At 41.8% G+C, this 22800-nt stretch overlaps 1 protein-coding gene across 1 annotated transcript in view; it reads right to left on the bottom strand.

The window, feature by feature from the left end:
• akap6 (A kinase (PRKA) anchor protein 6) overlaps nt 1–20986 on the bottom strand; it is a 230882-nt gene extending 209896 nt beyond the window's left edge. Inside the window, exons 1-5 of the mRNA XM_078277378.1 lie at nt 20757–20986; nt 19061–19232; nt 2025–2134; nt 1377–1518; nt 129–767 (exon numbers count right to left, since the gene is read on the bottom strand). Of these exons, the coding sequence (XP_078133504.1) occupies nt 129–767; nt 1377–1518; nt 2025–2134; nt 19061–19232; nt 20757–20986 (1293 nt within the window). The remainder of the gene's footprint in view (nt 1–128; nt 768–1376; nt 1519–2024; nt 2135–19060; nt 19233–20756) is intronic.
• Nucleotides 20987–22800: the final 1814 nt, after the last annotated feature.

Below are 22800 nucleotides of genomic sequence, written 5' to 3'. Positions count from 1 at the left end.
AGAATGAATGCTTAGGTGTTATGGTTTTTATTTTAAATCGATTTAAACAGGATCATATAAACAATGACCTAAGGGTTAAAGGCTTCATCTACGTGAAAAGAAAAAGAAGGTAAGTACAGAAAACAAACCTGCAGACTCTCGCAGGACTGCGAAACATTTTCTGGATAAACCGAGTCCAGCTCCAACCAGAACTTGGAGCGGTCCGGAGGATCCATGAGAGAAGGGGTGCTCCGACTCAGCTCGGCCTGGAACTGGAGCCCTGAGAGCGGGCCGACGTTCCCCAGGCCTCCCCTCGAGTCCTCCACCCGGGTTCCTCCGTCTGAGAACAGAGCGGCTCTCTTGGGAAGCGACGGCTGCGTGGGCGACGCCTCGGTGCTATGGCTCACACCCTGCAGGGGGCGCTTTGCACTTTCACCGTGGTTGCCACACTGCATTGTGGGTAACACCGGGGGAGAATGGTTGTGGTTTAATGAGTTGGCGGGCGGGGCGAGTTCAGGTAGACTGTTGTGGTGTCCGTGGTTTGAGAGGCAGGATCCTTCGCCCTCCTGTGCCCCTGGGGGTTCTGGATTCGGGCCTTGGGCTGGATCGAGCTGCTGGGAGGGGTCCTCGCCGTCGGGGTCAGATCCCCGGGCCTCGGGCTCGTCGCCGGGGCTGTAGTCGGTCAACTCGAAGGCGGTGATGCCGCAGTCTAAAGAGAAGTAGTCCTGGCTGCAGCGGATGGTCAGCTGACCGCAGTCGTCCACCTCTGTCAGAGCGTCCAGGCGAGTCTGGACAGGGAGAAATAATCATGTTTTTACAATGTATATAGTCCTGCATTGCCAGACCTTCCTCCACAGCGCTGCGGAGGAAGGTCTGGCTAGTCCACACAGCACTCCAGGATGGGAGAAAAACTACTCTGGTTTATTGGCATTTCTTTAAACCAATCACAATCGTCTTGGGCGGTGCTAAGCAGCCACGGTGCCGCTGCAAAATAGACTTGGGAAGGAACATATGCACACTGAAAAGTGGTTTTAGTCGTGCAACAGAAAACTCAGATTGGACAGATAGTCTAGCTAGCTGTCTGGACTTACCCAGCAGAGATCTGAGGATGAAAAAAAACAATTAATCTATTAACTAACTTTACTAAACTAAACTTAATGAGGAGTTGAAAGTGTGTACGTCTCTGAGTTTCAAAAAAGCTTTAAAATCTAAAATATTTAAGGGTTGTGAAGTAAAATTACTTGGATTGTACTCAAGTATTTAGTTTCATTTAGTTGTGTTGGATATCTGGGTGATTCTATGGGGATTATAGGATAGCTCTAGCTCATAGGAACTGTTTCGCTGCTAGAAATAAACCCTTGTTTTGTTGACAGCGACTGGTTATGATGTGTTTTTACCTGCTGCTGGTCCTGGCTGAAGGCCTGCAGGATGTCCGTCTGGCGGGTGTAGTTTCCGTTGGAGTCCTGCAGGCCCTGCAGCAGACGCTCCTTCAGGACCAGAACGGAGACTCTCAGCTGGTGCCACAGCAGCTGCACTGTCCTGGAAACACGACACCACCAGAGTTACACAACGGGCTGTCTATGTGGTCATGTAATATTATTAAATCAAAATATTATGACACCATAGTCTGGGTGAATACTCAATTGTGATTGGTAGGACACCTACTAATAGCCTCGTCATACTCAGATTCTAGTCAGAATCTGAGTCTGATACTGCGACACTGGGCTGTGATTATGGGGCGTGTTTCAACCGAACCAGGAAAGAAAATGCCTCACTCGTTAGAGTCTACTTAGCTAATCATCGCTGTTAATAGGTGATAACGCCAGTTTATATCACACTCTGTGTGTGCTCTGAGTGTTTATATGTTAAAGTTAACTTTTATAATATAGTGTAGGAGGTTATTGTGAAGTGAATCTCAGTTTCTGTGCTCTGTAGGATATGTGCATTTGGACTTCAAAAAAAGTCAGAAGCAGTGCTGGAATATACATATACTGTATGATAGCATGATAAACAACATTGACTAATCTTGTTTTGTGAAGACTCACCTGATGTCAACGATGATGTTGACAGAGTAGGACAGCAGTTTCAGGGAGAACTCTGTCTCCAACAGGGCATGAATCTGCTCCACATGGTCCGAGATGTCCTCACAGATGTCCTAAAGTCGCAAACACACACACACAAAAGGGCAACATAACAAAATAAAGTCTAACAGGCTTAATAAGTGACCACACACACACACAAAATCCAGCTACTGAAGAACCAAAACATCCCCAGAATGCGACAGCAGGAGAAATAAAGCAGAAGTGACGACGTCACGTCTCCAGTTTTAAATGTGAGTCAGTTCCATGTGGGATCAGTTCCAGGTTTATGAAACATTAACCCTCCTGTTGTCCTCGGGTCAAGTTTGACCCCTTTTCAAAGTTTTCTATATCAGAAAAATGTTTTTTTTTTTTTTAAAGCGACAAAAGCATTGAAAGCCTTGAAAACAGCAGAAAAAAAGCATCAAACAAGGTGATAAAAATGTTTAAAAAGCAACAGAAACAGTAAATTCTTTAAAAAAAGCATAAAAGAAATGTGTCGAAAAACGTAACAACATACCAACACCTATTACCGACCGCTGTTAGTGAACTAAATTAATATGCTTAAACCAGACAGACAGACAGACTCCAGCACTGAGCAAAAATATCAGTGAGCTTTAACTTTGGAGACAGGCCATCCGTCCCGTCCATCCGTCCGTCCTCCGCTTCCAGTCTTTATGCTAAGCTAGGCTAACCACATCCTGACTCCAGCTCTGTACTTATTTTTCCAAAATGTACTCTGAGAAATGTTCAACTATTCCTAAGAAAAAAATCTTTGCTGACATTTGCTCATAATTCATTACATTCTCAAAATGGGCCAACAAATGGAAAATATGACTTTCACTTTCCTGTCATAAGGAGATAGAGAGAGATAAAGAGGTTGATAGAGAGAGAGAGAATATACTTCATTGATCCCAAATTGGGAAATTCTTATGTTAAATAAAGCAGCAGGTTTTTGTTAGAAAATTGTTTGTGAAAAATGACAAAAAGCTACTTAACATTTAAACAATTAGGGAAGCAGAGCCAGTGGGAATAATGTGCAGCTTGCACACTTTTACATTACAACAAGTATGACTATGGAAATAAAAAAAACAGGCCTCTCCGGCAATAAATAGGTTACTGCTTTCCTAATGAACAGAACTGAATCCAGATTAAAATTAGACGACCTTTGGAAAAGCAGGTGACCTGGCATCGAACCCTTGGCAGATGATTTAATATCGACCTCGGGTCGCTGAGTCACGGTACGGCTCCATGGTGACCTGCCCCGAACAACCCAACACCGATTCAAAGACCGCCCGGCATGCCAGAATGTAGGTCACACACGCTGCTAGCTTGGCTAACAGTGTGACCTGCTGAGCACTGTTCCAAAATACATGTGTTGCTACTGTACGTGTGGCTGCAGCCCTGCTGGAAACAGGCTGCCTGCGTGGAGTCAGCGTAGGCGGATTAAATGCTCAGATACACACACGACTGCACAGCACAGAGAGGGTTTTAACCACAGTCACTTGTACGAGCGCAGTGTTCAGTATACAGGTGGCACGACTCGTGTCGGGATGAAGGTTATGAGTCAGTAGTGTTTGAAGGTGACACGCAACTCAGTGTAAGGAGATGGACCGGAGAATTAGAGACAACTGGATTTAAAACATAAAAGAAATATTTTAACAACTGGAATGTATGTTTATCTAAAAAATTGTTCAATTAACATAAAGATGGAACAAAACAAAAGGGCAAAAGTGCAATAAGAGAAGAGCAGCTTCTTTTTTTATGTTAAAAAACTACTCCACGAGCAAACCGGTCAAGCACACGAGTAGTGACCCAGAAGTTCTCCTTGCCGGATAACCAAATGTGAGCCAACTCTGGTCCGGATGTGTCTGACAGATTCAGCCAGGAATTTGGGGTGCAGACTGGTCAGCAGCACACGGGCCAGCTTACATGATTCATCCCGAATCTGGCATGAGTCTGAAAACCAGGCATGCTTAAATTAGGATGCTGTTTGGCTACCTGTGTAGGTGCAGCAGCGGGTGCTGACTAAAACTGGGCAAACATCTGGCACCCTACAGCCAACTAACTTAGTACTGTCACTGATTTTAATTTTTAATGGTAGCAAATGATGTTAATCTCCTCCTGGCGGGTTCAAGTCGAGTCCAGGACCTTTGTTGCATGTCACAGCTCTACATCTTCATCTTATCTAATAAAGGCAAAGAGTGCCAAAAAGAAACTCCACTCATCAATATTTTATATTAAAAATGGATCAAATGACTCCCTCGTGTGTTGCCTTACCCATTGAGTTTCTCACAAACTCTGCAACTTTAGCATCTTTTGAGTTTTTTGCTGCATGATTCAGCAACATTATGTTTTCTTGATTTTCTTTTTTAAAAAAGCGACAGCCCTAACAGCGACTGTATAAAATCAAATGCAAACATTAGCAACTATAACCCATTCTAACATTCTACTGACGTGCATCGGTGTGTGTCACCCTGGGCCCATGTTTAAGTCTACTTCTGTATGTTTCGGTGTTATTTTATGGTTTGCTATGAGTTTTTGATGCTTGCTGCAGCACAAATGACAGATTCACTTGACTTCTATTTGTATCTGGCCACTGCATCGGCCGACCAGCAGACACTCAGTACGTTTATATGCACACCAATATTCCACTATTATTCCAAATATGACAATGTTCGAATTTGATACATGTCGTGTAAACAGCATATTCGGTTGGACATTCAGAGTAAGGCCTTTTTTTCCGAATATAGCATTTTCCGATTAAGGCGTGGGATATTCAGGTATTATTTAGGTTTTAGAGGTATTCTTTGGACATGTTTACAGCGGAATATGGCTCTCAATTGGGCTTTCCACCGCAGGCTTATGGTCAGCTATGTGCTTTGCTATGGTATCTGTAAACCAACCAGCCAACAGTTTGCAAGGCTGCAGACCCGATAAGAAGGAGAAACACAGCTACTTTTAAACATTATCAAAGACTTGGATATCAACAGGTTTTTGGATATGAGCACACATCGCTACGTCTACCTTTTCAAGAAGCTGGTTGAAGGAATGAAAGAGGGACGCTGTGTTCACACGGTCCAACAAGTCCACCACCGCTGGGTTCCATTCCAACTGTGACATCAACCAATGTGTCCCTGAGCAAGACACTTAACCCCTAGTTGCTCCAGAGGCGTGCGAGCCTCTGACATATATAGCAATTTTTAAGTCGCTTTGGATAAAAGCGTCAGCCAAATGACATGTAATGTTTAAATCGGATAAAACAAACGGAGAAGACAGGCCATGTTGGCTTAATTCTTAAGTAGGTAGTAATACATGTTTTATTTGTAAAGCACCTTTTAAAACCTAGGTTACAAAGTGCCTGACAAAAGATAAAAAAGGTTAAAAAGAACAAAAAGACGAGTACAACACAAACATTACAAGAGAAAATAGAGCACATGGCACAAGCTTAAAAACATTTCGAAGTCTTCAGCTGAAAGCAGAAACGTCCTCATCCCTAATCTCAGGTTTCTGTTTTTCCAAAAGCAAAAACCAAACTCTAGTGCATTCCCAGACAAGAATCACTCTCATTGGTAGATGTGGTGACCATGTTTCTACGTCCCTGAAGACTTTATTGAGATTTCATCATCACATCGTTCTCAATTAGGATATCTGGAGTAAAGTGTGTGTGTTTTATGCAATGCTTTAATCTCATGACTGACACCCACTGCCTCATCAGAAACGCCCCGCCGGGAGATCGAGAACGGCCTCGAGAGGAAGGAGTGCAGTCAGAGGAGTTCACAGAAACAAACAGTCCAGGAAACACACCAACTGTACATATACACAAGTGGGCCCTTCTGACTGAATTAACACCAAGTCTGTCGTTTCCATCTGAAGTAATGTGTTAGAAGATCTTCAGTCCAGTCAGACAACTGGGAGCTAATGAGACCCTGCTGTGCGTGCGTGCGTGCGTGCACATCAGTGTATCATCATTTTTTCTGAAGGACATTTTCTGTGCCGGTGACCAGATTGTCGGTTCTTTCAAGTTAAGGTTTTAAATAACTAAGAAATTCGTCTTTTGTAAATTTAATAATTAACCATCTTTTACAGAAATATTGCTTGTGCCTATGGAAACTTTTCAAACCACTCCTGTAGCATAATTCAATTTGCTGTCTGTCTGTGCAATCAGTATGCTCGAACAGGGTTTATGAGATAGTGCAGGACATGCAAAGATGTTGATGAGTGTGCAAAAAGTTAAGGAGATACAGCTTAATGTGCAATGCAGAGTAAACGTGTCAACTATTACAGATGTTGCCAGAAACAGACATTCCCATTTGGTTTTCTTATCCATGAATGGTTGCTAAATTAAATATCTAGAAAACTTAATAAGGCAACATGCTTTGCTGCACATATATAAAGTAAAATATACAGTGGTAGAAGAATCAGCAGAAGCCTAGTTTTGTGTTTGAAGATTGAGACTGAAGTCATAGGGTGGAGAGGGGAAGTCAAACGCCGATAAAAAGGGTGCAGTCTTTTCAGTGCTGAAACTGAAGCGGACGCCTGTGATCGGTTTAAATGAAACATCTGGTAGTGACAGTCCACAGTTGAGTGGCATAACCTGTTCTTTATGAATATGCATATGCTTATGACAGCCGTGCAGGTGGTTAATAAGGCGACAAACAACAGAACTCATGTGACAGGGTTAACACACAGTCACCTGAACATTTCACCACTCACTCATAGTGGCAAAAAACAGGATGAAAACTTAGAGGGACATTTTCACTTTGAAATTTGACAGACAGTTGATTAATCTTGAAGGGCTCGTTGGCCCAGAGCATGTGTCTCTATAAAGCGTGTTCATTTACAACAAACTGATATTTGGAATCACACATCTCTATAATATAACCACTCAATCTTACACACACACACACACACACACACACACACACACTCGCACCCCGGTCACGTAGAGTCAAGACACAACCTGTCAATCACACAGTGCATACATCCAGCAGGGTTTCTAATTGCCTAAAACCAATCTGAAGCGAGTCGACTCGGACTTCAGCTCCAATCCCGGCTCACCCTCATCACCACTGACATCAAGGGCTTCAGCGCGGCAGCGTTCAAACTGGCTGCGACAGCTCCGCCTCATCCGCACCCATTCGATCTAATAACCTTCAACTCCTCCACTGCAGCCCCATCAGCGCAGCGCGTTTTACCTTGGAGATCAAATACTCGGTGCGCCTTCTCCCCCTTGGAGCATTCAAATTAAGCCGCTTCAAAGGCGTCCGAGACCTGCTGCTGCGATACAAAGACTTGTTACAGTCTTTCAAAGTGGTAGCTTCTGCAAAAAGACTCCAAGTGCGGCCTTTTCGTCTTGACGGTTCGGTTCATGTTCTGGACTCTGCAGTGGTTTTCTCTGCTGCTCAACATTTAGGCTACATCTACACTACTACGTTTTCGTTTAAAGAATTAATATCTTTTGCTATATTTACGCCTCACATCCGCACTATACTCCGGTGTTTCCAAGCCCCTAAAACTGAAGATAAGATAGTTAATATTGTCAGCAGCTGTGAATTTCCTCTTTTTAAACCGTTGAACGTTAGACTGGTTCAGATCCTGGTGAAACTAGGGAAATTATCGGAGCATGGCCGCTTGTCTGTTACAATCCTCCTCTTCCTCCTCCGTTTAAACTTGCACAAAATCTAAAACTCACTTATTGCACATTTAGGGCGGTTCAGGATCTATTAAATGCAACTCAACCCAAAAAAAATCATCACATTTATCAGCTTTAAAATGTTAAGTTCTGAAAAGAAAAAAAACATATCTTGCCTAAATGTTCTATTGTTTTTAAAAGGTCCAAGAAGCAAGACCCTGTCAAGTGCCTTTTCTTTATGAATTCTTCCTCAAAAGGCATTTTTAAATCTTGAATCCCTCTACAAACGTCCTCCACGTGCGCCGTTCTGCCACAAACTTCCTGTTTGCAATGACTGAAGTTAAACTGCAGCACCAAATCACTGCCAACCTCTCATGTGATTGACATTTTAAAACAAAGCTCAAAGACCAAAGCTGCACTCAGAAACTCAACCAAACATGTAGCCTTAGATTTCTACTTTTGGTATTTAGGTACTTTTTTGTTTTAATTCTTAACAACTACCTATGAGCAGGTCAGAGGTTTCTTACCTTTTCACACCGTCTTATTTCAGATAAATAATTAACATAAAGAGATTCAAAAAAAAAAGTCAGAAAGTGGAAGTTTATCTGAACTTGAAGCAGCGAGTGGTTCTTCTGTCCAAAGCTGCAAACTGACACTGCTGCTCCCATGTGAGCAAATGGTGACAGACTGACGCGACAGCAGTGAGAGAGTGTGTGTGTGTGTGTGTGTGTGTGTGTGTGTGTGTGTGTGTGTGTGTGTGTGTTGACCTGCTTCTTGCATAAGGGTCTGTTGGTGTTGGGGAGAGGAGGAGGAGTCACAACAGTTGGGAGGTTATTTTAGGACCAACCTCACCCACCCCCCTCAACACACACACACACACACACACACACACACACACACACAGTAGCTGTAGATATTCAGTATCATTCTTAACACTTTAAACACAGACATACTTTTCTCTCACATTTTACACACAAGTATTTAACACACACACACAACTTTCTGAGGATGCAGACTGTGACTGTTAACCGCCAGTCATTTCATCTTGCAGTATGAAGCCCCTTTCAGACTTGCACCTCTTTATATTAATCTGACAGTGATTTATTTTGGCGGTCTCATGTCTGAATAAGCGTCTGAGTCACATTTACGTAAATGTCACAAGAGCAATCTTAGCATGTCACACTCTAAACTGAGTGCCATCAGTGCAGCAGCACGCCGTTAAACATGCAGAGAGAGATTAAGGCGTTTTGAGACAAAAATTGATCTCTGTCCACACAAGAATTTTAGCTCCAGCAGCAGAACTAATGTCCGTCCGTATTAACATGTCTGACAACGCATATAACATGACCGTTCACATACACCGGTGCAAAAAGTAAGAGCAGGGATTTCTTAGCTTGGACTGCCGACGAGGTGGAACTGTTTCTGAAAGGTTTGTAATAGGGCCGCACAATTTATCGCAATTGTATTGAAATCTCAATATGAACTAGTGCAATATCCAAATCGCAGGGGGGCGCAATATTTGTGTGCAAAATATGTGTCAAACCATTGTGAATGAAGTATTGTGGTGCTGCAGAGACGTCCTGGCCTACAGATCCTATCCTACAGACTAAAGAAAAACATCTTTGTTTGGTACAGATCCTTGCAAAAAAATCCAATATCGTGAATCATATGGCAATCGCAATATCAGTCAAAATAATCACAATTAGATATTTTCCTAATATCGTGCGGTCCTAGTTTGTAAGCTACCTAACCGATCAGACTGACTGACGTGCGTCATCGTTTCCAAAGGTCTACTTTTGAGCCCGTCCAGACTACAAAGCAACCCTGGGGTTTTCAAAACAAAAACGGGGGCAGCAGTGCTTCCAAACGTCTCCGTTTTAGAGGCTCGGAAACGCCGGAGTTGTGTGAATGCGAGGCGTAAACGTGGCCAAAGATATTCATTCATACCAACCGCGTGCATTAAATTAATATCCAGCCAAACGTTTTACATTCAGCATGTTAGCAAATGGGAATTAAACGACAACTACAGGGACTAACAGGGATTTAATAGTTTCATACAGGTGCATTCATTATGAAAACTTCATCATCTACTTGAGACAGCAGCAGATGTGTTACAAGGTTTCAGTGTGGACGGCAAAGTTCCAGATCATTGTCTTGGAAAGACTTTCAACATGTACACGTCAGAAAATTCACTGCGTCAGTGTGAATACGGACACAATATTTATTCATTTAAAGACAAAGTTGTATCGATGGACATCACACACCCCCTGGCTTTACTGTAACCTGGACCAAAACAGCAAACGTGCCTTTACACACTTTCTCTGACACACACACACACACACACACACACACACACACACACACACACACACACACACACACACACACCAAATGCAACAGCTGCCAATTGTGAGGCAGGGGAATGTGAAGGTTAAGACTATTTCTTGGAAATAAAATGTGTTTCATCATTAAAATAATAATAAATGTCCAGTTTTAAAATGTCAAAGCCTGAAAACACAAAGCCTTTTTCCCTTTAAGTTCAGTTGTTTGATTCTGTTTAATTATTCTAGCGTGGGACGAGACTAAACACCCTAAGGCTAGAAGTAGCTCCTACTTTATCTGGCTGGGTTTGGAGAAAAATTTGATGTCAGTTCTAACTTTAAGATTCCTATTTTTTTCTAAAAGTAATTTACATCCCATATTTTATGTCTAACGGTAACTAACTTGGCTGGAGGACAGTGCCAGTTGTTTCTGAGTCTTTTTATATGTCATATCAGGTCACACGTCTTCAGAAGCAAATGTGAAAGTCCTGTCATATTTATTCATCATTGCGCTGAAATTGTATCCTCAGATCGAAACTTGAGATAAAAGATGAACGTTTTGCTTTAAAGTGTCCCGTTTAGAGCTTCATACTTCCTTAAGGACTCCACAGTTCCCTACCTGGCTTCCTGCTACACTGAGAGAATGGGTCTTTGCTGACCGTGATGATATTTGACTGCAAGTTGAAAAGGTCAGCTGAACCAAGTCAACCCGTAACTCTCCTCCTACTTTCTACCCTTCCCTGCTCCTCTCTTTTACACGAATATCTATCCCTCCATGTTGAGTTCCCAGAATTCCTGGCGTAGCGACGACAGTGACATCAGAAGACCGAAATATCCCGACAGCTGGGAGACAGCAGGCTACTTCTGGACTGCGTTTAAATAAAGATCTGTGGGTTTTGAACCAGAGACACACAGATCCACATCTACTAAATTGATCATGCTCTCTCTGCAAAGAGTTTCTTTTTCAGGAGATTTCTTTAAAGCTACAAGACGATGCTGCATGCTTGTGACATAAACTCATATTTATAACTTTAACATGGGGATGTAAGGGTCAGATGTGGGCGCCGTTCCCCCAGACCAAACTGAACTTTACTTACAGCTGCAGACAGGTAGAGGGAAAGGCTGATGGGAAAAAAAGGTTTACTGTCTTCCAGAAAGGGTAAGACAAAACCTTAAGACTGTAGAGGTTTAAAAAGTGCTCTTTATCTGAGAAACAAAAGCACCAACGTGCCCATCCTTGTGTCATTTATTTAAATTGTTAAATGATGTGACAGTAATAAGCTGATGTTTAGGATTACGACATACAGTATACAGCTTCATTTTCTACGGAAGCCCTAAAAGGCAAGGTGAAAAACAAATTGTGGGCAATGTTGGCGAAAACCTAAGTTTATCTCTTACATAGCAGATGTCATCTCCTCCCTGCGTGTGTGTGTGTATGTATGTAAATATGCCGTGTGCAGCCTCTCCCTCTCAGAGCAGCAGAGGACATTCTCCATGCAGCTGTTACACACCGCCTGCAGCCGGATGCCAAGAATGGCTGAGAGGCTGGCATTCACTCTCTCACACTCTCTCTCTCTCTCTCACACACACACACACACACACACACACACACACACACACACACACACACACACACACACACACACACTCTCACACTCACACAGTGGTTGCATCACTATAATCATGTCCAACAGTCGCTCTGTGGCAAGGTCAGGTTATAGAAAGATGCCCTGCAGGCAAACGCATTATAAATATGACAGAGAGAGGAAGAGAGAGACACAGAGAGAGAAGAAAGGAAGGAGAGGATGAAAGAGAAAGAAAAGAGCGGCGAGGAGCGATTATAATTTCAAGCGGCTGTCTGGCGTTCTATCCGCTTCGATCTCTCACCCTGTTGCCGCGCCCGCAATTAAGTCAAATAAAGCTCGGGCCTACAACGGCCTGGATGATACCAGTCGAGGTAACGATCAATCAGACGCTCAGAGTTCGGCTACGAGACGTGAATCCAGCCATGCCACACTGTTCCTTGTGGCTATGTCATAACCTTAACATACAAAGATCAGGTGTCTCTCCGTTGGACCACTTTCAAAAATTGTTGTTCCATCAGTCACTTAGACACAAAAATATGAAAAAAAAGGGTTGAAAAATACAGAAGTTACCCTTTAATAAATATATAAAACAAATATGCTTTCACACACTTTCTCTGACACACACACACACACACACACACACACACACACACACACCAAATGCAACAGCTGCCAATTGTGAGGCAGGGGAAGGTGAAGGTTAAGACTATTTCTTGGAAATAAAATGTGTTTTATCATTAAAATAATAATAAATGTCCAGTTTCTCCAGCTTATGACATAGCCACAAGGAACAGTGTGGCATGGCTGGATTAACGTCTCGTAGCTGAGCGTCTGATTGGTCGTTACCTCGACAGGTATCATCCAGGACGTTGTAGGCCCGAGCTTTATTTGACTTAATTGCGGGCGCGGCAACAGGGCGAGAGACACAAAACTATGAAAAAAAGGTGTTGAAAAATCCTGAAGTTACCCTTTAATAAAGATATAAAGAACAGTTAAAAAAAAAACATTTCAAAGTGAGTTAAGAGGATGGATATCAATCTCATGTCTGTGTGTTCAGTGCAGAGCTGGAGTCAGGACGAGGTTAGCTTAGTTTAGCTTAGCATAAAGGAAACAGCTAGCCTGGTTCTGTCTGAAGTTTAAAAATACACCTAACACCACCTCTAAAGCTCATACTGATTAACATGCAGTATCTAGTTTGATTGATCCTGGTTTTAGGGCGGATTATGTGCTAAACTACTAAACAGCTTAACACGGTGACTTTCCAGAGTCTTGTTGCCAGGTTTGGTACCAGAGACCCAAACGAAAACCTGTGCTCTGCTGACCACCCAACGATATCTTGTTGCCAGGTTAGATACACTGTTGTAACTCCCTCTAAAATCACACAATTTCATTTGATAATGTCTGGGTTAAATACATTTGATACAATGTGGTGTTATTTAGGTAAGGCAAGCAGTTGAAGACCGTCAGCCAATCAGCAGCCAGTACTTTCCATCACCACAGTAAAGTCTGTGAATTGGGAAAAAGGAAAACTACGAACCAAAAGGCCAAATTACTCCCAGATGTTGGTTTTTAATCATGTTTATGTTCATTATGATGTTATGTATTTCTTGCAGCAATACTTTAGCTAGAGAACATTTCTCTTACAATATTCTAATGTACATTATTAATCAATTGTCAACTATTTAATAATCGATTCATCATTTTGAGTCAAGATAAGCAAAACATTCTCTGATGTCAGCTTGTTAAATGTGAATATTGTTCTAGTTTCTTCTCTCCTCTGTGACAGGAAACTGAATATCTTTGAGTTGTGGACAAAAACAAGACATTTGAGGACGTCATCTTGGGCTTTTTGGGAAACACTGATCCACATTTTTCACCATTTTCTGACATTTTAGAGACCAAACAACTAATCGACTATATGAGTAAATAACTGACTAATCGACAATCAAAATAATTGCAAGTTGCCGCTCTATTACTGTAAATACACCGTGACATGTCGAAATGTCTGCTTTGAAAAAGGTTTATGGAAGGCCAGAGAATGTTCCAAATATCTGACGGTAAAATGTTGCTGCACTTTGTTGTAATACAGAAGACCTACCACTAGATGGAGCTGTAAACCAGCTAATAAGTGCTCTGTTCTTCAGTGAGCATAAAGATGCTCAGACAGCATCCACCTGTTCTGTTCTTCACTGCTTTATAGTCGGAATTATTTAGAAAACTACAACACAAAAGCTAAGTGATGAAGAGAGATAAAATGAGAAAACTCTAAATGAAGGATAGTCAACGCTCAGTGCAACAAACTCAACATTGACTATTTCAAAACAGAGTCTGGTGAAAGTTGTCGTTTTCATGTTTTAAAACTAAAGATTTTTCTTGTTGGGAAATCAAGGCCAAGGTTCCAGAACATTCTCAAGAACAAACTTTCCATATTTTTTCAAAAGATTATTTTTTGGGCATTTTTAGGCCTTTATTGACAGGACAGCTGAAGACATGAAAAGGGAGAGAGAGGGGGAATGACATGCAGCAAAGGGCCGCAGGTCGAAGTCAAACCAGGGCCCTCTGCAGCGAGGAGTAAACCTCTATATATGGGCGCCCGCTCTACCAACTGAGCTACCCGGGCGCCCAAACTTTCAATAATTTTTAAATACACCAACATACGAACAGTACAGAACAACGGACAGCAACACAAAGTGAGGTGTCAGGATACATGCAGCGTGAACAAAAACAGAAGGCGTCACATCTGTTTGCGTCTCTGTCTTCCAGCTGTGACTGAACGGAAGCGTCTCCACAAATTTCCATCAAGCTTTTTTGTCCGTCCCGTCTCTGTTGTGGTTGTCTTTTTGTCCTCTTTGTGTCTGTTGACGCTGCTCTGACAAGCTGCCAAATCTCAGGAGATGACGTGTAGAGGATTTGATTATTGTCATGACAACACTGGCATTAAAGACTGGTGATTGGATGAAGTTTCTCGTCATTTAAATGCCTACGGATCCAATTTTATATCAGGGTTGAAAAGATGTTCAATGCAGCTTTTACAATTCATAAAAAACATAGTTTTTACTATTTAAACTTTGAATTCAGCCTCATAGAAGTAAGATTAGATCATGGATGTTTATATTATTTTTTATTTATTTATTTACAGCAGGGATTGGGTGAATATATTCTGAATATAAAATACATAAAAATATGGGTGAAAATCGGGTTATAACAACACTTTATTAGTAATATTTTTGTATGACTTTCTTTTCCATTTTGCTTAACCTTTCTATAAGTTGAAGCATAAACAAGCATATGACACTGAGGTGTTCTCGCCACCAGAGGGAGCAACCAGGAGCTCTGCTACTCAAACAGTAACTTGTAAATCTTGTTTCTGCTGACCTCCAGTGGTTTAACTTCTCACCTTGCAGCCTCACTGCTTTTCACTCTGGTGTTAAGATGCAATTAAAAAGAGCAACCTAAGTATACATTTTAATATAAATAGAGTAAAAACAAAGCGGAATTTGGTGAGGATTTAATCAGAAGCATCAGCAGCTGATAAATGGTTCACACACACACACACACACACACACACACACACACACACACACACACACACACACTAATGTAATGGCAAAATTACATGTAAGCATGATTCTTTTATTTTTCGTTTATTCCTTAACGTGTTTCTCTCACAAATGTGTAAAGGGAGTTTATTTCACTTCCACATGAAGATTTTGATGTGGAGCCAGGAAGTCTGGAGCTGAATGCGTACAGCCATTGTGTGAACCGATAAAGGTACAAGGTCACGGTAAACTATCTCCCAACAGAAGCAGTTGCTCCCTTGCCAGTTCGAGATGTACGGGGTGTGACCCCCAGAGTGATAGTGGGACAAGAGGGAAGAGACGCAGAGGCTCCAGGGTGTCTCTTATGATTTAGATTGTATCCTGTGTTCAGATATGCCTGTAAGAAATGCCAAGTCGTGTTTAGACCAGAACATGTGTGACTATCACTCCCATTTCCTTGTTGTTTATATAAGCTCAGTGTTTCTGTTCACTTGTTGAAGAGCCCTTTTCACACTGTGCTGCTGTGCCCTTTCGTGAAATCGTGTTCCTCCTGTATTTGCAAATACACTTAATAAAATACAAAAACTTAACTTGGTTTAGTCTTCGACTGTCCTTATTTTGTTTCACCTGCTATTATCTAAAACTCTACACCTGCTGCAGCGAAAAACTTCCACTACAAACTTGTTGTCAGAAGTGGGATCAGATGGAAAACAGGGAGAGCCTCTGTGAGTGACTGAGGATTCGGATCAGGTTGATGCCGCCTCATACCTCGCTTAAAAAGCATTCAGAGAGAGAGGATCAGTGACCGCGGAGGGCTCTACTGAATCCATACTGATCTTAAAGACGGGAGCAATTTCAAGCAGCAGGGTAAGATAAAGATTTAAATGAATTCATTTGAAAGTGATCTGAATTGACTTTTTCACTTTTCTATTTTCCAAAAATCCTACACCTGCTGCACCGAAATACTTCCACCACACTACCTCTCAAGGAAATAAGATAAGATAGGAGGGGAGGCAGTGAGGAGAGAGATACAAGGACAGAAAAGGAAAGAAAGGACAGAGGAGCAAGGAGACAAAAAGAGGTAGAGATATTAAAGGACAGAGGGACAAATGAGAATGAAGGGGCAAGACATGCACGCACAGCACGCAATCTTTGTAAGGACCACAGACAGAAGTAAAAGTCTGGTTCTCACTTCTTTAAGGCACTATTTGCGGAAAAACTTGGTTTGAAAGTTAGGATTAGAATAACAGTGTTTCCTTTAGGATTTGTTTTAGCAGTGGGGGCAGGTCTGTCCGAACAACCCCCCCCCCCCACCCAATGCCAAATGTTTCACGTATGAAACGGAACTGACACTTAGCTGCAACACAAACAAATATATTTATTCACCTCTATTCACACACAATGAGGCATATTTTCAGTTGTGATTGAACTGTATTTTTTGAGGAACTATAGGGCACTTAAAGGACAATTCCAGCACCTAGGGGTTATTAACAGATGTGTACCCACTCTGTCGCTCTCTGGGACATGTTTTCATGCTAATTGAATGAGTTTTTAGCTTGAAAGACGCTAACGCGGACCGCCGATTAGCTTACAACGCTAGCAATGGGCACAGGGAACGTAAAAACTAGGGCTGTCAAACGAATAATTTTTAATGCTCAAAAAATAATCTGGGTTCCTGGAAAAATGTGTATAAAGATGTAGATGCAATTGTAGAAAAAGGGGCTAAAAAGGGACAAGACTTTTATATGAAATTTTACAATACTGCTGCTGCCATGTTTTATTTAACCCAGAGAGAAGAGAGGAGAGTTAAAAACAGCAGAGGAGGAGACAAGAGAGGTGAGGAGCAGCCTGATGAAGAGGAAACATCTGAGTCACTATAGATAATACATTTTTGTGCAAACACACACATGTAGTAAATGTGAGGAATGTTAAATTAATAAATAGATTGCTGCAGCATAAATAAGATAATAAATATCTGCCCAAACTGTAAATGTTCAGTTCATACAGAGGTGTTCTTGGTGAATACAACCAGAACAAATCAGGGGCTCTAATTGATCCTGTGGACCTACAGGACCAATAATAATAGTTTGTATTTCAAGGGTGGTTCTCCTTTAAGAGCCACGAAAACACGCTCCGCTTTTAAGAGATTGAAATTCTTCACAGACGCAGTGAATCAAACATGAAGAGGAACTGCTCCGTCCATGAAGCAGACGTATCACAGTGTAAACTTTCTCTTTTCCTTCTCTCATCTAAAATCCACAGTTTGTATGTAGACTGCTCACTGAAAACGCAGCTCACTGACTCGAGTTACATAAATAAATCAACGGTCAACTGTGTGACTTGTGGAAGCCAGTTATTACATAACACCAAGGCCGTGGAGACAGGAAGGGCATTATGGGTAATTTGCCGCCTGAGGTGAGAGTTTAATCGACTGATGTTCTGCTGTCTCCATGAATTCAACACAGAGAGGCATCCATACATGTGAGCATGAATGTAAACAACTTTTCTGCTGGCTTTGGACACAAACCAGTCAAGAGTAAAAATGTATTTTCATTCAGGACTCTACTTCAGACATCATAAGTCGATTTCAAGTTAATTTAAGTCCTCTTTGGATCCCAAAGAAGTTTTTTGCCTTGACTTTTGAGCTTACCACTCACTGGCAATAGTCATTATTTGTGTTTTTATACTTCTTTCGGCCACCAAAGCACAGTTGCACTTACAAACATGTTTATTTCTGTGTTCATTTTCAGCCCTAACCGTAACGTTTAAAGAAATAAAGTTAAACACAGAGGTCCGACCTATCTGACGTGATAGGAACAGCGACATGTCACCGCCGGTCGGACTAACTGCTAGTTTGGGTGGTGTCATTTTCTTTAGTCTGTGGCCCGACAGGTACATTAGCTCTCTAAGCTAACATTAGTCAAAGTGTTGACATACGAAAGCATCAAACATGCATTTTAGATGGAGGAGATGAGAGAATATCCAGTTGTTCCTCAACCCCAATTACTGGTGTATGTACGGGACGCAGGGGTTTTGTACATGAAAGTTATTGCAAACAAAAATTGTGATAGGGTCTATAGCTCAGACAGTTTAATCTCAGCGCTGTGACTGTATTTGATGCTGTTGCTCTCCTGTTTGGGGCGGCAACCTTTACAAGTTTTTAAAAGGTTATTTAGGCACAACCACGTGCAATAATATTAAAGACTGTAGTACAGGTTTATGAGTATGTATTTGCAAAGGGAGTGGCCAGGAGTAAATCCCAACTATCAAGACATCAGGGACACAGAGGAAACCCTGAGAAGTAACTATGTCTAACCTGCCTCCAGGCTAAATAGTTGCTTCCAACAAAAAGGGTCTACTTTCTATCTTTTAGGTCCATCCCACCCATGTCAAAATAGGATAAAAAAAGAGCGGTCTTGCTGTCAGAAATCACACAGATGCACCATGTCAACAGGCAGAAGTAACAGTTGCCCTAGGGCTGGGCGATATGGAGAAAAGACAGATATCACGATATTCTTGACCAAATACATCAATATTGCAACGATATTGTAAGGTTGACAATTGGTGCTTTACAAGGAGATTTTACATAAATAATCATCAATAATGTTTCAAGTGAAATTATAGAGAAAGAATATATACTGACTATGTTCACATGCACGCACAAAAATAGTGTGATGTTAAAACAAATCTTCAATACTTCAAATGATATTCCCCTTAAAATGTTTCACAACAGATTTCATGAAAAAATTGAGTTAGTATGTGCTTGTTATTATCAATTTAAACAACATAATTGTATACCACGATATCTCGATATATAATTTCATCACGATATGATTCTATTGAAAGACGATAAATCATCGTGGTGAATTATTGCCCAGCTCTAAGTTGCCCCAATAGAAGAGGAAGAAGTGTCCATGTCTACCTTGAGCTGCACCAGGTGGACGTCCACGTGCCGGTTGTCACTGTCTTGTCCCGCAGAGTGTGTGAGCTGCGTGACTCGGTCGCTGGTCGCCCTTAGCCACGTCTCGATCTCTGGCAAGTGGAGGACCACCTTCCAGTCGGCGCCGGTGTGGAGGGGCGGAGGTTTCTTTGACCTTAAACGTAAGATAGATGGAAAATAAATCAAAAGAAATCATTCCTACCACAGGCAATCAAACTTTTTAACACTTTGGGCCCTATCTTGCACCCGGCGCAGCGCAAAGCCCGACCCAAGTGTCTTTGCTAGTTTAAGACCAACGCAGTTGTCAGTTTCCCGTCCAGCGCCCACGTTGTTTAAATAGCAAGTGCACCTGCGCCCATCTGTGGCCCATGGTGCTGGTCTTACAGGGAGGTGTGTTCAGGTGCATTCTGGGCGTGCTGGTCTTACAGGGAGGTGTGTTCAGGTGCATTCTGGGAGTATTGCTATCTTGAGGCAGCGGAAAGTGATCGCGCCATTGACCAACAAAAACCTGGTCTAAAGTCAATAACGCAGCATTTCATTGTTATTTTAACAGCACATTAGTAAAATGCGCGTGCACACTATGCTTGTTACACACACAGGGACGCTCAGCAGCACACAAATATGCAAATCCTCCATCATAATAGCAATGCTCCAAGGTCCAAACGCGCCTGGCTTTTAAAGGTAATGGGAGATGATCTCTGATTGGTTTATTGCATGTTACGCCCAAAACACACCTCTGATTAATGAAGACACTAAGAACAACCCTTTTGAACCATGCGCCCGGCACACAGACCCTTTTTTCTGCTGTCAAACTAGCAAAAGTGGATTTGGACACGCCCTAAACACACCTGCTCCAGGCGCTTACATCGTTATAATAGGGCCCTTCATCACTGAATGTTAGATAAGACTCACATACATCACAATACAGAACTATAGTGCAACTTGAACAAACATAGGATTTACTTACATCTTTATAAATATTTAAGTTGGTTGTACATTTTTATTCGCAACTATAGACGTTTGTACATACTTTTCTTTGTAGTTTTTATTTTTAAATAGTTGTTCTTGTATTCAACCCTATTCATTATTTCTTGTATATTCTGTATGTGTGCTGTGTGTCTTATATTTTGCTGTTGTAGCACTGAAATTTCCTAATTTGGAATCAATAAAGTCCATCTAATCTAAAAGATTTAAAGCTGCACTAATCAGTATTTTTATATTAATAAAAAGGACAAATAACAAATGTGAGACTACGTTCATAGTAAAGCAACAGACAATTATCACCCGACTACAGTTACCCTCACCTCTACTGACAGTTTTAGCCTCTTTAAGCTGATTGTTTTGGTTTTACTGCCCACATCTTCACCGTTTTGGTTCAGTCTTTCTCTGTCTGCTGGATGTGTGAATTTAGCTGACTTAAACATTACAAGTCTCTAAATTTCTAAGGTGATAATATGTCATGTCTGTCAGAAAGTGGAAAGCAGGGGTGAATTGCTGCCAGAGTGCACCAGAACGATGCTCTGTCATTTTTTCCCCAACATGACGGGTGCAGATGAGGCAACGGTTGCGTCTGTAGCAGTTAAACATTTTGACAAGGTTTATAAGAGAAGTAGATAGTGTGCACAGCCGAACGAGACACATTTAACCGTTGTCGTCGTCATCACGGCTGATTTGTCACCTGTGGAAGGCGTCTCTTCCCAGATGACTTCCACCCCCATTGGGGCTGCCTCGGCTGGGGCCCGGGCCAGGCGAGGAGGCCCCGTTCTGGGACTCCTGCTCCGGGTCCAGGCTGTGAGCTGCTGTGGGGATGGCAGCGGAGGAGGCGACGGTGTCCAGGGTCGGCGTGACGGAGGTGATCATCGGGGACGGAGGCTCGGGGGCCACGGGTGAGAGAGCTGCGATGCTCATGGTGAGAGAGAGAGGTACAGGATTCCTAATTTGGGTGGACAAATTTCATTGGAGTAAACTGGAGAGAGAGAGAGAGAGAGAGAGAGAGAGAGAGAGAGAGAGAGAGAGAGAGAGAGAGAGAGAGAGAGGGAGAGAGAAAAGAGAAATATGTTTAGGTCATTCATAATAGAGAGCTTTAGAGAAGGAACAAATTAGGAAAGAAAACAAGAACAAGGCGAGGAAAGGAAAGAAGGGAGAACAAACTACAATTAAAGAACAGAAGGAAGGAAGGGAAAGTTTGAATTAACAAATTATTGGAAAATTTGTGAAAAGATGATAACAAATATTTGCATTGTCGATTAATCTGTTGATTATTCTCTCGAATAATCGATGAGTTGTTTGGTCTCTAAAATGTCTGAAAATGGTGAAAAATGTGGATCAGTGTTTCCCAAAAGTCCAAGATGACGTCCTCAAATGTCTCGTTTTCTCCACAACTCAAAGATATTCAGTTTCCTGTCACAGAGAAGAGAAGAAACTAGAACATATTCATATTTAACAAGCTCACATCAAAAAAGTATCAACTGAAAGGTGGGAAGGACAGATGGGAAAATCTAATTCAGTACAAAAATATGCCATGTGTACATCTTAAGAGTGTTTAACGGCTGCATAACTGCGATTCTGACGTTTAAAGGTCCAATGTGTAGGAATTTCTCCCATCTAGTATTGAGATTATATATCGCAATCAACTCTCTTGCGCCACGCAGTTCAAAGTATGTATTACAGCTACGGTAGCCTTCACGCTTCAAAAAGCTGGTCTCTTGCTCTTTTCAATCCCCTTTTTTTTTTTCTGGGCGAAGAAGAAGACTCCTGTTCCTGAAATTTGGATTTTGAATATGTGTGGTCCTCCATGTTTCCTTCTGAATGAATCAGCCCCAACAGTGGCATTACACATGGCCGTTCACTGTGTTTATATTCATTTAATCGCCTGAAAACGCGGCAGGCTGTGACACTATAACACAGGCCTCTACTCTTCAGACTGGTCGGGAATAACTCAACTCTGCCTGACAGTCTTCAATAAGCCAATAAACAAACACAGCTGACGATGTCTTCTTTAAAATGTTTGTGCAGTATTTTCACGTCACAAAGCTTCCTGGCCAATAAGAGATCAGCGGGAGTGAGTGATGAGCCAATTACAGAGCAGGATTACTGTCTGACCTTTAGATCCAATATCCAACTGTGGAAATACACAAAACAACATAAATCTCATTATGACCTTCGTATACAGGAGGGGAAGTTATGAAACAGCTGTTCAGTCTCACACCCACGCAGATAAGGAGAGAGAATGAGTCACATAAACAGAAAAGAGAAACAGAAAGTAAACTACATAGAGAAAACAGGTTGAGTTAGGCTGGGAGTATAAAAACAAGAGCATTCTTTCATTGATTACATCTTCAGCGATCTGCTTTTCATCCTTTAATTATGAAGCTCAGTACAATAATTTCATCTGTCCATCAAACATGCATAATTAACAAAACTGATGAAAAAACAGCAGAGAAATAGAAGCAAACATCTAAACGTTTAATCTCAAGATTCCTCCTCTGTAATTTCTTTCCTCTCTTCTTCTATTTTCCTGCCTTTTTTATTCTCTATATCTAGTCTTTCCTTCACGTTTGAGACATGTCTACTATCTGACAGATAACAACACTGACACCTACCTATCCTTCACCCATTCATCTATCTATCAGTCCATTTTAAAGGGCCCTAAATGTGTGCCCTCTGACTGTCTGTGAAATTGGCTTTGCACACAGTTGTTGCTAATATTAAGGTGCATAAAA

This window comes from Sander vitreus, chromosome 20, assembly GCF_031162955.1.
Source record: "Sander vitreus isolate 19-12246 chromosome 20, sanVit1, whole genome shotgun sequence".
NCBI classification, from domain to species: Eukaryota; Metazoa; Chordata; class Actinopteri; order Perciformes; family Percidae; genus Sander; species Sander vitreus.
The sequence above is the reverse complement of the archived record's forward strand: the minus strand, read 5'-3'. Positions and strand labels throughout refer to the sequence as shown.